The sequence below is a fragment of the Glycine max genome, chromosome 8 (genome assembly GCF_000004515.6).
Source record: "Glycine max cultivar Williams 82 chromosome 8, Glycine_max_v4.0, whole genome shotgun sequence".
NCBI classification, from domain to species: domain Eukaryota; kingdom Viridiplantae; phylum Streptophyta; class Magnoliopsida; order Fabales; family Fabaceae; genus Glycine; species Glycine max.
Window position 1 is genome coordinate 5,778,690 of NC_038244.2, and position 14,784 is coordinate 5,793,473.

A 14,784-nucleotide genomic window follows, 5' to 3' on the forward strand; every position below is an offset into this window, starting at 1 on the left:
TTGGTTCTCCATTCTTGCAAGTTGCCGTGCCACTGTCACCACTGTGGGTTGTCCGTGACTCCTCCTCCCTCTCTCTTCTGCCTGATATTTTATTAGTGGATAATTATCCTTTTTTATGGAGAAATATAAGTTGTTGGTTTATTAATTTTTGTTACTCCAAGATTTAAACTCATAACCTTCGTTTTCTCCTTTCTTATTTTCCCACTAACCTAATCCTATATAAGGGTAGAACCAGGAAAATGAGTTGGGAGGCAAAAATTTAACATTAAATTAATAATGATCTATAGTTAAAATTATTATTTTTTATATAATTTAGTTTATCTATAAAATTATAAAAATGATTTAAAATTTAACATATAAATGGTAAAATCTATTTGAAACAATAAATTTAATTAAAATTGTAAAAAAAATATAATTAAAAGCAATTAACACATTTTTTTGAAAGGCAAGGCAATTAACGCATGTGATTGCTAACATTATATGACAAAAAAATTAGTTATAATAACTAATATAAAAAAATAATTTATATAACAATTAATGTACGCATGAAATCAATTAACATAAAATGAAATAATTATACCTAAAATTGATATGAGCAATTAAAAGCAATTAAGGTATATTTTACTTCCTAATGTATACAATTTTCATTATAAATATAATTTATAAAAATGAAAAAAAAGCAAAAGAAGAAAAATACACTTGACAGCTTAATGGGTTCTTAGTATGTCAGGTACTAAAATAAAATCCTAAAATTATGATCTTTTATTAGATTAAAGTAAGACCTAAAATGTTTTTTTACTCCAAAAAATTTCTTGCGGAAATACTTTTGATGTAGCATATTGTGACTATTGTAATAGGGGTGGGGACAATATATATTATCATATTATTACAACTATTAAAATAATGTAAGGAAAATTATGTGAATTTAAGAGGGAAAATACTATTATCTTTATGATGAAGACTATAAAAAGAAAAATAGTATCTACAAAAAAAGTATATTGTCATTATTTTTACAATGAATATATATTATAAAAACTAAAAAGAGGAATTTTGTCAAGAAATAAAATAAAATAGATAATTAGTACTTACATGCTATTATTTCTATAATCAAACTCTAAAAAAAATTGATATTATATACAATATATTAAAAAATATTGTCCCCCATGCCTCTATGTAAGTATGTAAGTTTGTCCCTGTTGTCTACTTCCTAGATGCATATAGTTTTTTGTTAAAACTTATTGAACATGTTTTTACAATTTATTTGTTTACTATACATTTTTTATAGAAAATATTTAGGATTAAATTATTTTTAGTCTTTAAATTTAAAATTGGTCTTTTTAGTCCTATAATTTTTAAAAAGTTTGATTTAGTCTCTCTATCCAAACAATGTTAGATATTTTGTTCATTCAAGTAACCAATTACAAATCATTTGGACGTAAAAAAAATTGAACAATGGAACTAAAGTGAGTTTCTTTTTTCAAATTATAAGGACTTAAATTTAAAACAAAAAAATAAATTTATTCCAAATTAAAAGACTAAAAAATATTTAATTAAGCCTATTTCTTTTAATAATATTTCATGTAAAATTTGTAATTTTTTTAATCTATTCCATGCTTAATTTTTTTTCATAGAACCTCTGTTTTATAAAAAATCATAAACTTAACATAAAAAAACACATTAATTTCTAAAATAAACATCTTAAAAACATTGGGTACTATCTTTAAAATCTAAAACATCCTAAAGATTGATATTAGAAATTTGAATTCAAAATAAACCACATTAGCTACGTTGTAATAAAAAAATATAGATTTGTTAAAAAAAAACATAATAATCATTGTTGTAATTTGAAGACCATCACAAAAAATTAAGTTTCATATTGTTTAAAAAGATAGCTAGCTGGACTCATATGTTTGTATGTCATTTTATAATATGAGCTATTAAAGTGACTTTGAAGATAAGAAAGTCTTGCATGCATAAGCTTGGATTACTTGGTTCGCAAATTCACTTATTTCTCTCGGCCATGCAAAAATGGGTCATGCAAAGTTTTATGATTTTATTTTAATTAAATTATAATTTTCTACTATATAACAATGGCAGAGAGACAGAGTGTTCTTGGTTTTGTTTCCGTTACCACAATGGTAAAATCACGTGATGATGGAGATTGAGCCGTGTATAGACATTTTGGGGCCTAAGTCAAAAATATTAAAGGGATCTTTTTTTTACAAGAATTTTAAAGAAATTTAATATATTATATAAAATATCAATCTTTATATTAATCTTTTAATTTTTTTAGCTGCATATTGTGATATTGGTTAAATAAGATTCCTTAGGGGCCCTAAAAAATCATTATTTTTAAGAAATAAAAATATAATTAATTTTTTATTTTCTTGAGAAAATACATATGATTATCCAACTCTATCACTCACACACACACACACACACACACACATATATATATATATATAAGATATTGCCAACTCAATTCTCTTTCTCGAAAAGGATATAGACCAAATAATGTAGTATAAACAGCCCAATAAATTTCTTATATGTCCTTAGGTTTGAATAATTATCTAACCATATAGCTATCAATATTTATTCCTATTAAATCCCTAGTGAGACAATATGTGTAATTTGTTATCTATATAGGCATGATAGAGAAATTCTTATCAACTGAATGACTATATGTGTAATTTTTATGTATTTAAACAAGAATTTTCATGCAAGGTTAGAATCGTACCTCAATCGACTTTTTTTTTATGAGTCAGAAAATAAAACAAAGTAACAGAACGAACTAAGAGCGCAAATGTAGAGTGCCTCTAGCACATGACATTGTCAGATTTTACTTTTTTGGGATAATATAAAAAGGGGTCTTCTAAATAAAATATGGATTTACTTTTTTGAAATAAATTAAATACTTTAATATCATTAATTGTGATATTGGTTAATTTTTTAAAAGATAATATTGATTGACTAATTTTTAGGGAAGAGAGAGATTCTAAATTATTTTATTTTGATCAGTTGTGATATTAAAGGAAAGTTAATAGGGATTTACTTTTTTGGGATAAATAAAATATTTTAAATGACATTAATTGTGATATTGGTTAATTTTTAAAAAGATGATATTGATTGATTAATTTTTAGGGAAGAAAGAGATTTTAAATTATTTTATTTTGATCAGTTCAAATTTGTTAATAGTTAATAATAAAAAAAATAGGGACATAAAAAAATTATTTTTTTTGTTGGCGTCTAATTTGCCTCGCATCTTGCACGGCTGGAAAGCGGTTATCTTTTAAAGTTTTAAATTTCATATAAATTATAATAGAGATTTGCGGTTCTATTTATGCACACAAATGGATTTTATATAAGTCATAAATGAGATTTAATTTGCAATTTTCATGTGATTATGGAGAGTTTTAAATTTCCGTTTCGAACCATTAACTTTCCTGTATTTCATGAAAGGAAACTCCCCCCTCATTGTGCATAAAAAGGTTACCTGTTAGCTAATTAAACCAATCTGATATCAAATGGCCAGATTCGTGGAAGGACTTCGTCTCCTTGTTTGCATCATCATCATTTTATTCTTAGGTTCATTCTCTAAGAAAACTCATTCTAATCTTAATATGATGCTGATGAACATATATGCACAGATTTTTTTATAATGCATATATTAGTGTGTATATTAATATGTTATGTTTATTTAGTATTGAAAATTGTATTTCTTTTTGTTGGACGAAAATTAGGAAAAGGAGACCACATATTAGTTCAAGGCAGGGAAAATCTCAAAGTTCAAATGTCACTCACAGGTATTTAATTATATTTTTTTTATTGAAAACTCAAATTTCATTCTAATCTGAATATGCCGCTGATAATCGTATATACACGTATTTCTTTATAGTGCATATATATATATATATATATATATATATATATATATATATATATATATATATATATATTATCTTACCAACAAGTTGATGTACTAAAAAGTAAGACCAATGCATTAGGTTGTATAGTAAAGATTAGTTAAAAATTGTTCAACAGTTATAATAATGATATTGTATTTCATGGTGAAGTAGAGAATGACAACAATATTATATATTTTTTGTAGAGCTACGGACTGCGTTGATGGAAAAAACAAGTAGTGCAAAGTGCTGCTTTGACAACCATATAGGGAGCTGCGTTCCTGGCTCGAGTGACGATCAGACTTGTGATCGCATTTGTAAAATCAACTGCACCAAAGGTGGCCATTGCAAAGTTATTGGGAAGAAACCACCAAATCATTTCTGTCATTGTTTATGCTAATTATCATATTATCAACCATAGTGGGAGGACTACGTACTTATTAGAATTCGGTTTTCCTTGTTATTTTATTTTTTTAATAATCTACATGATATCTTATTAATGAATAATTATCTTTTTTATGGAGAAATATAAGTTGTTGGTTTATTAATTTTTTTTACTCCAAGATTTAAACTCACAACCTTTGTGTTCTCCCTTCTTACTTTCCCAATAAGCTAATCCTATACAAGGTTAGAACCTGAGGCAAAAATTTAACACTAAATTAATAATGATCTAGAGTTAAAATTATTATTTTTTTATATAATTTATTTTATCTATAAAATTAGAAAAATGATTTAAAATCACATATAAATGAGAAAATCTATTTGAAACAAAAATTTAAATTAAATTGTAAAAAAAACATAGTTAAAAGCAATTAACACATATTTTTTTGAAAGGCAAAGCAATTAACACATACTATTGCTAAAATTATATGATAAAAAAATTAGTTATAATAACTAATATAAAAAAATAATTTATATAGCAATTAATGTACACTTGAAATCAATTAACATAAAATGAAATAATTATACCTAAAATTGATATGAGTAATTAAAAGCAATTAACATATATTTTACTTCCTAATGTTAAAAAATTTCATTATAAATATAATTTATAAAAATGGAAAAAAAAACAAAAGAAGAAAAATACACTTGAGAGCCTAATAGACAATAACTTTGGGTTCTTAGTACGTCAGGTACTAAAATAAAATCCTGAAATTATGATCTTTCATTAGATTAATGTAAGACCTGAGATGTTTTTTTACTCCAAAAAATTTCTTGCGGAAATACTTATGGGTAGCATATTGTGACTAATGTAATAGGGGCGGGGACAATATATATTATCATATTATTACAACTATTAAAATAATGTAAGGGAAATTCTGTGAATTTAAGGGGGAAATCCTATTATCTTTATGATGAAGACTATAAAAAGAAAAATAGTATCTATAAAAAGAAGTATATTGTTAAAAGGGGATGTCATTATTTTTACAATGAATATATACTATAAAAACTAAAAAGAGAAACACAATATTTTGCCAAGAAATAAAATAAAATAGATAATTAGTACTTACATGCTATTCTTTCTATAATCAAACTCTAAAAAAATAAAAATTGATATTATATATAATATATTAAAAAATATTGCCCCCATGCCTCTATGTAAGTATGTAAGTTTGTCCCTGTAGTCTACTTCCTTTCATGCATATAGTTTTTTGTTAAAACTTATTGAATATGTTTTTACAATTTATTTATTTACTATACATTTTTTTAGAAAATATTTAGGATTAAATTATTTTTAGTCTTGAAATTTAAAATTGGTTTTTTTAGTCCTATAATTTATAAAAAGTTTGATTTAGTCTCCCTATCCAAACATTGTTAGATATTTTGCTCACTCAAGTAACGAATTACAAGTCATTTGTACATAAAAAAATTGAACAATGGAACTAAAATGAGTTTTTTTTTTCAAATTATAGGGATTAAAAAATCAATTTTAAATTTAAAACAAAAAAATAAATTTATTCCAAATTGAAGGACTAAAAAATATTTAATTAAGCCTATTTTTTTTATAATATTTCGTGTAAAATTTGTAAATTTTCTATCTATTCCATGCTTGATAATTTTTTTTATAAAACCTCTATTTTATAACAAATCATAAACTTAACATAAAAAACACATTAATTTCTAAAATAAACATCTTAAAAAGATTGGATAGTATCTTTAAAATCTAAAACATCCTAAAAATTGATATTAGAAATTTGAATTCAACATAAACCACATTAGCTACGTTGTAATAAAAAAATATAGATTTGTTAAAAAAGAAGATAATAATCATTGTTGTAGTTTGAAGGCTATCACAAAAAATTAAGTTTCATATTGTTTAAGATAGCTAGCTGGACTCATATGTTTGTATGTCATTTTATAATATGAGCTATTAAAGTGACTTTGAAGATAAGAAAGTCTTGCATGCATAAGCTTTGTTAGCAAATTCACTGATTTCTCCTGGTCCATGCAAAAATGGGGTTATGCAAAGTTTTATGATTTTATTTTAATTAAATTACAATTTTCTACTATATAACAATGGCATAGACACAGAGTGTTCATGATTTTGTTTCCGTTACAGCAATCGCAAAGCCACATGATGATCGAGAGCGGTTATTTTTTAAAGTTTTAAATTTCATATAAATCATAATTGAGATTTGTGATTCTATTTATGCACACACATAAATTTTATATAAGTCATAAATGAGATTTAATTTGCAGTTTTCATGTGATTATGGAGGATTTTAAATTTCCGTTTCGAGCCATTAAATTTCCTCTATTTCATGAAAGGAAACTCCCCCTCAAATTGTGCATAAAAAGGTTACCTGTTATCTAATTAAACCAATTCGATATCAAGATGGCCAGATTTGTGGGAGGACTTGGTCTCCTTGTCTGCATCATCATCATTTTATTCATAGGTTCATCCTCTAAGAAAACTCATTATAATCTTAATATGCTGCTGATGAACATATATGCACGGATTTTTTTATAGTGACATATATTACTGTGTATATTAATATGTTATGTTTATTTAGTATTGAAAATTGTATTCCTTTCTATTGGACAAAAATTAGGAAAAGGAGATCACATATCAGTTCAAGGAAGGGAAAATCTCAAAGTTCAAATGTCACTCACAGGTATTTAATTACATTTGTTTTATCGAGTGGAAATTCAAATTTCATTCTAATCTGAATATGCTGCTGATGAACATATATGCACGGATTTCTTTATATTGCATATATTAGTGTATATATTAATATTTTATGTTTATTTAGTATTGAAAATTGTATTCATTTTTCCTTGGAAAAAAATTAGGAAAAGAAGACCACATCTCAGTTCAAGGCAGGAAAAATCTAAAAGTTCAAATATCACTCACAGGTACTTAGTTACATTTATTTTATCGAATGGAAACTCAAATTTTATGATCATCCAATATGCAACTCCTTGTGGTTGAAATATATATATATATATATATATATATATATATATATATATATATATATATATATATATATATATATATATATATATTTACCAATAAGTTGATGGTACCTGAAAAGTAATGACAAATGCATTAGATTGTATAGTGAAGATTAATTATCAATTAAACTGGTATATGCATATATCTTGCATTAAAAAATTGTTCAACAATTATAATAATCATATTGTATTTCATGGTGAAGTAGAGAATGACAACAATATTATATATTGTTTGTAGATTTACTTACTGGGTTGATAGAAAACACAAATAGTGTAAAGTGCTGCTTTGACAACCATATAGGGAGCTGCGTTCCTGGCTCAAGTGACGACGAGACTTGTGATGACATTTGTAAAATCAACTGCATCAAAGGTGGCCATTGCAAAGTTATTGGGAATGAACCACCAAATCATTTTTGTCATTGTTTATGCTAATTATCATATTATAAATCATAGGTGCAGGACTACGTACTTATTAGAATTTGATTTTCCCTGTTATTGTTTTTTTTAATAATCTAAATGATATCTTATTAATAGATAATTATCTTTTTTTATGGAGAAATATGAGTTGTTGATTTATTAATTTTTGTTACTCCAAGAATTAAACTCACAACCTTCTTATTCTCCTTTCTTACTTTCCCACTAAGCTAATCCATACAAGGGTAGAATCAGGAAAATGAGTTGGGAGGCCAAAATTTAACACTAAATTAATAATGATTTATAGTTAAAATTATTATTTTATGTATAATTTAGTTTATCTATAAAATTAGAAAAATGATTTAAAATCTAACACATAAATGAGAAAACCTCTTTGAAAACAATAAATTTAATTAAAATTGTAAAAAAACATAATTAAAAGCAATTAACGTATATATTTTTTTGAAAGGCAAAGCAATTAAGGCATATGATTGCTAAAATTATATATGACAAAAAAATAGTTATAATAACTAATATAAAAAATAATTTATATAACAATTAATGTACACTTGAAATCAATTAACATAAAATAAAATAATTATAGCTAAAAGTGATATGAGCAATTAAAAGCAATTAACGTATATTTATAAAATTTTCATTATAAATATAATTTATAAAAATGAAAAAAAGCGAAAGAAGAAAAATACACTTGACAGCCTAATAGGCAATATCGTTGGGTTCTTTTTATATACTAAAATAAAGTTCCGAAATTATGATCTTTCATTAAATTAAAGACCTGAAATGTTTTTTTACTCCAAAAAAAATATATTGTAAAAATACTCCTGACATAGCATATTTGACTGGTGTAATAGGAGCGGGGCCAATATATATTATCATATTATTACAACTATTAAAATAATGTAAGGGAAATTCTGTGAATTTAAAGGGGTGACTGTCCCTATCGGCCAGTTCTGCCCCTTACCCTATAATCCTTAGTTACTTTTATTTGAGAAAGTAATTGTAGAAATAATATTGGTAAGCATTATTTATCAATTTTAATTTTGGAAAAAATATTTTACTTGATTTTGTAACATTTTTTATGAAGATATTAATTTTTTAAGATAAATATTTCTCTTGGATAAAATATAAATTTGGACAGTTCCTCTAAAATTTTTGTAATTCTTTTTTAATCTTTCTAAAATTCCTCTAAATTTTTTTTTGTCTATTTTTAGTTTCTCTAATTTGGAAATGTTTATTTTTTTTTTTTCATTTTACGTACTGTTTAAACCATTTTCACCTCTTCATAATACACTTTGAGGATCAAACATGATATATTTCAAATTTCATGATAGAGAGGGATGAAAAAACATTTTAAAATTAGAAAGAATAAAAACGAACAAAAAAAAGAACTTTTAAAATTTTAGAAGAATAAAAAATGTTTTCCCTATTTTTTATTTTTTTTTATAGTTTTGAAGACATCAACTTACCTTAATGTCTCCTCAATTTTGGTCATTAATGATAAACTTTTCCAAAAGAGCTAATAATAGGGATAAAAAAAACACAAAATAATAAAATTAACATGCAAAGATTGTTGAAGCAAAAGAAGAAGAATATATATATTCGTTGTAATCAACCTAATTAATTTAAATTAACCATATCAACTTAATTAAAAAACATCTGAATTATCTTAATTAATATGTACTGATCATAATTGTTTTTTAATAACTTTCTAATGTTTTTATTAAAATCTTATTTCAAATAATATTTTTTTAAACATTACCTAATATCATTTTATATTTACTTTCTTTTGTCGATTTTGAATATTTATTAAATTTCATTTTTAGTTTTTTTTTATATAAAATAATATTTTATAATTACTTTTTATCCTTTTTTCTGGTTTTACGTAAGTTATTTTTTAGCATCTTTTATAAGAAAGCACAAGAACACTAAGTAACAGCAAGAAAGGGAAGCCTCATGGCAATATAACTTACTTCTCGCTGTTATAGCCATCTTTAAATACTTTGTAAATAAATTGCATCGTTTTAAATTGTTGATTTATTACTGATCTTAAACTGCAGCAGGTAAGGGCGTAAGGCAACTCATGAAAGCAAAGTTTTCCCTCTTACTATATATATATATATATATTTAGAGAGTAAATTTAGTGCTCAATTTGCCTTTCCAACGTGAATTGAGAGAGTAAATTTAGTGCACACCAATCTGTTTAATATGCTATCACACTAATATCGATCCGGATAGAAAGATTAGCAAGTAGAATTCTGTTTCTGATATCATTACTAGTTCTGATATACAAGTCTCCATTGATTCATGAAAAAGATTATTTTCTACTTCCTTTTTAACACTCTTTCGGAGCTCAGACATCTGTTTTTCTTTTTTCTGAAATCTGTTGAAATTTGAATTTTTATTAGGATTCTCAACTTTGCTGGAACTATATGTTTTATTGACTGTTTACACTGCATTTGAGACCTAATGGGGTTTACACTGCTTAAAATGTAAGAAAAGGACATATCTATGAAATAATATTAAAAAAAAAACATCTGAAAAATATCACTAGATTGAATTAAAAAGGGCACATTGGCTTCCATAGAGTGAAATACGTTTTCCGCTTGGACATTGAAAAATACAGTGCTGTCTATTGTAATGGTGAGGGACAAGACCATCACCTTAAAACTCTAAACATACTTTCCTCTGTATTTAGGCTTTGGATCCTTAATTAACTTGGGATCACCAGCCTCCGTTAACTGAGCATCAGCAGGACTGAAAACTGCAGAATGAAGATTACCATCTTCTAACCATTTTACATGGTTCTCCTTAAATTCAATGTGTTTTTCCCTAGCCGCCTCAGCTATTTCCTCTGTGTAAGGACCTGTCTTGACCATTGTCAGTAACACCCTGCTATATCGTGAACTAAGGATCTGCTCCGATGAAGAAATCAGTTTAAAACATGGGTGCTCTGGGAAATGGTTTTCTGCAAAACCATCTTCTCTCAATACAGGATAGAAATACACAAGCCTGCCCCCCATTACAAGCATCTTGGCTGCAAGATCAAGCAAATCATGCACGCACTCAACTAAACTGTAAGCTGCAGTTGATGGTATGTGATTTGTTCTTTTTTCATCAGGAACAGTGTAAGGTTCCACAGCCCCCTTTAGCAGCTTCCGACCACCAGATTTGCGTCCCCCAGCTCGCACTCCGTAAGGAGGATCACAAATTATGGCATCAAATACCTAACAAATACCAAATATATCAACAATTTTTGTAAAAGCGATAAATTTGCATCCAGCAATTATTTTTGAACTTCACATTGTAGTATTTCCTTTTAAACAAAATTAGAGATAATGCTCCCAGATATCTTGCCAAATCCAGTACATATCAACTGGTGACAGAACATGACAGTCAAACATATTAATATAATTCTATCTAATACCCAATTGCATCTTATCCAGATATTACTATTCACCTCCTACTAATGTCCACTGCTATCATGTGGTAATAGAAACAATTAAGATTTGGTAGATTGCATTCCACCTAGGGGGATAAGGGCATAAGGCTTGGTTGTTGTTAAACAGTAATTTTGAAGTTTGATCAGGATTCAATAATCAAATGCTAAGCCCCCAAGCACATCTGGCAGGCTTACAGAGAGCCAGGTCATAAAAAAAAAGTATTGGGGTTGGTGGGATACCCATTCCATGATTCAATCTATTGCTAACTATCAGTACACAAGGTGCATTTCAAATCACCAGTAATACCAATCTATTACTTCATAATTTAGTAAAATAACACAAAGCCAGAATCAGCAGCACAATTACTGAAAAGAAAGTCAGAAACCACAAAACATATTTTATACTTTATCTTAGTTAGATAGCAAAAACACCAGTAAAATTGCTGATATTGGAAAAAATATTGAGTCGAGAAGCAAGCTGGATGCTCTCCTTTCAGATTGAAAAAAATAAAACAAATCATTAAGAACAAAAGTACAAGGGCAAGATTTTTCTTTTCAAATAATCACCTCTTTCAGCGTAGAACGCCAGGGAGGAAGGTTGTTGTCTGCTCTTAGAAGACCAACAGGCATTGGCAATCCATACTACAAAATGTACAATTTCAGGTTACCATAAGTGGTTCTAAAATCTAAATTCCAACTATCCAAACACAATGTTTCATACAAAACCAAATAACAATAGTTATAGTTTTCGGCACATTTACCTGCTTAAAATTACTCCAAACATTACAGTTGGGACCACGTCCATCACGGACTACCCTAATGTCAATGTCAGCACCCTAAACAATTTAGTTCAGTTGTTAAAAGAAAATCTTCAGAATGTGTTTTGGCATGAACTTTCCTAGAAGTAATAAATTGTAAAAATAATATAAAGTAGGATAACTGGATAAGTTGCAAAAAAGATCACCCAAAAGAAGGGAGAACCAGACCATGGTCATTGCTCCAAAATGAGCTGCTGCAACAAGAATACTTCCAGTTCCAACAAAAGGGTCATAAACTAGTTTCCCAGAAGTAGCTAGTGCTTGATTGGCCATTAGAAAAGCAATTTCAGCATCCATGGCTGTTGGCCCAAGATAAGTACGGCTTTTCAACTGATATGTGGGTAAAAGCTTCCTATCTGCCCCACCAACTTCGCGACCAAAGAAGACTCTCTTTTGTACAATTGGAGGAAGACCATTATTACCTCCATAGTTATCAACTTCTATAAGCCAGAAGTTGTGATCCGGGTTTTTCAACTTTACTCGGCCCTGAGAACAAAGTGACCAAACAATGAAAGATAAGGAATACATTCTTGCAATAGTATCCGTTCAATAAATGACAAGAAATTTCATTCATTGTAACACATCTGACTTCATAAGCTAAAAAATAAAACGACTCTGGCAAGCCTGAATGAAAACAAATGGGGAAGACAAGGGGCCCATATGAAAAAAGTAAAACGATACTCAATGAATTAGAAAAGTTCAAAAACCTTGATGAATTATAAATCAGAGAAAAAAAATCTAGGTACATATTGTTGAAAATTTAGTAGATATTAAAAAGCATCCAGTCAAAAAAGACAAAAATCTAGCAGAAGCTGCAATGTAGTTTCCATCATGCTCATCCAGATTAGAAAACATTCCAATGAAATGGCAGTGAACAGCAATGATACAAATTCCATTTCAAGAGATTATTTATAATCAACCTACTCAACAAACACTAAAAAAGCACTGCTGAACCACGTAACTACAAGAGCAGGCATAAAGTTAATAATTTGCCACATTCAAGGTCACATATCAAATTTCACAACACTCCCAAACCAATACCAACCAAAGCTATTCACAAGATCATAATTTTCACACCAATGAGATTAAAAGAACACCCCACCTTGAAAGGGATATAAGAGAGCCCTTGAATGAGCTCCTTTTGCTCCTCCAAGCTAATGACCTTCCCAAAGCAATCAACGGTTATCTTGAAAGTGCTATCAGAATCCAAGTACGGCAACTTCCTTTCATCAGGGTAACTCAACACAGACTCCTTCAACTCCTCATAGCTACTCCCTTCACCCCACAGCTCATACATCCCCTTCACAAGTATGCCTGCAAAAATTTCCACCCCAGAAACCAAAAACCATTAAAAATCAAAACTTAAAACAGACCCACAAATCAAAAACGAAAATTTCATTCGAGGGAAAAATAACCGACTTCGGGTAGCGATGTTTCGAGCGAGTTGTTCCGAAGGGAGGTTGACGAAATGGAAAGGGGAATCTGCGTGGTAGTGATGAGGGAGTTTCCATTGCAATTGCGAGGAAACGTCGCCGTTTTGGGGGTCCTCGGTTGCTCCGAAGAGTTGTGCCAGAGATTCCACTTCGGGTTTTCTGTAATCCAATAACCTGTGGAAGAAAACGCACAAGTACCACATGGTTTTTTCTCTCTTCGGAAAACAACAACAACACAAAAACGAGTTTGACAGTGAAGGAAGTTGGAGAAGAGCGGAGAGCAAATCACAGAGAAAGAGAAGGAAGGTGAAAGTGCTAAACCCAGGCCAAAGTCCAAAACCCTCGAATGCTTCCACTTTTTATTGTTTCTTTTTGGCAAAATTGCATTTTTCCCCTACTTATCTCTAATTTCAATTTTGGTTTTTTTTTAAATTATTGACGTATTTAATCCTCCGTTACTTAATGTGATTTCCAAGTCCAAATTTAAACGTTAACAGTTACAAAAAATATTGACTAGTACGCGTCACATTCTGATTGAATAATGACCGACACATATCACATAATCAGAAGGTGACACGTGACATCCAACATTCATTTGTAATCGTGTCTAAATTTGAACTTAGAGACCATTTACAGGATTTAACATAATTAAAAGACTAAATGCGTCAATAATTTTAAAGGAAAATCAAAATCAAAATTAGAGACAAATAGAGGATAAAAATGTAATTTTGTCTTTCTTTTTTACATGAGATGAGATTTTTGAATTTTTAACCTAATAAATAATGTATTTTTTTTAGTACAATTGTACTTATTTCTATGTATATATTAACTGGAATGGATTTTGGTTTTGGGGCTTTTTTCCCCGGATCATTCAGAAAAAAAAAATAATTAGGATGGTTTATATATGATGTTTGATCTTTATAAAAATAATTTATTTTATTTTATTAAAAATTGATGTTTTTGAATGTTATAAATTGAGTTAAAGATAACCAACATTCTCACTTCAATATAAGTTTAATTGCTAACATAACCACATGAGACACACATCGGTTTATAATTTTTCTTTTCCACAAACTGTAAGCAATACCACAACTGAGCAACACACAATGTCTTTTTTTTTTAATCCACGACACCATATAAGCACACGCCCCTTGCACTTCTCCTATTTCTCTTCCTTCATAGTTTCCAAGCCGCCAAAATTTGATATTGCTTGATTCATGATCTTCTTCCACTTTTCCTTCTCGATTTTCTTTTCCAATCAAAACATTCATACTAGTTGAGGAAGAAAGAGTATAAAA

At 28.1% G+C, this 14,784-nt stretch overlaps 1 protein-coding gene across 1 annotated transcript; it reads right to left on the reverse strand.

The window, feature by feature from the left end:
- Positions 1-10,348: 10,348 nt before the first annotated feature.
- Positions 10,349-13,841, reverse strand: LOC100790476 (tRNA (guanine(10)-N2)-methyltransferase homolog). The gene is made up of 6 exons (XM_003531006.5): positions 13,473-13,841; positions 13,156-13,367; positions 12,222-12,539; positions 11,997-12,071; positions 11,803-11,877; positions 10,349-11,020 (listed from the first exon to the last, which is right to left on the reverse strand). Exons 1-6 carry the CDS (start codon positions 13,687-13,689, stop codon positions 10,466-10,468), a joined length of 1,452 nt encoding a protein of 483 aa, XP_003531054.1. The 5' UTR covers positions 13,690-13,841; the 3' UTR covers positions 10,349-10,465.
- Positions 13,842-14,784: the final 943 nt, after the last annotated feature.

Bases quoted from the DNA above. Each gene is read 5' to 3' on its own strand.
- LOC100790476 (XM_003531006.5), bottom strand. From the start codon at position 13,689: ATGTGGTACTTGTGCGTTTTCTTCCACAGGTTATTGGATTACAGAAAA. The intron at 12,540-13,155 runs GTGGGGTGTTCT...CTTTGTTCTCAG, and splicing joins TCTCTTATATCCCTTTCAAG to GGCCGAGTAAAGTTGAAAAA. The intron at 11,021-11,802 runs GTGATTATTTGA...GGTATTTGTTAG, and splicing joins GGCGTTCTACGCTGAAAGAG to GTATTTGATGCCATAATTTG.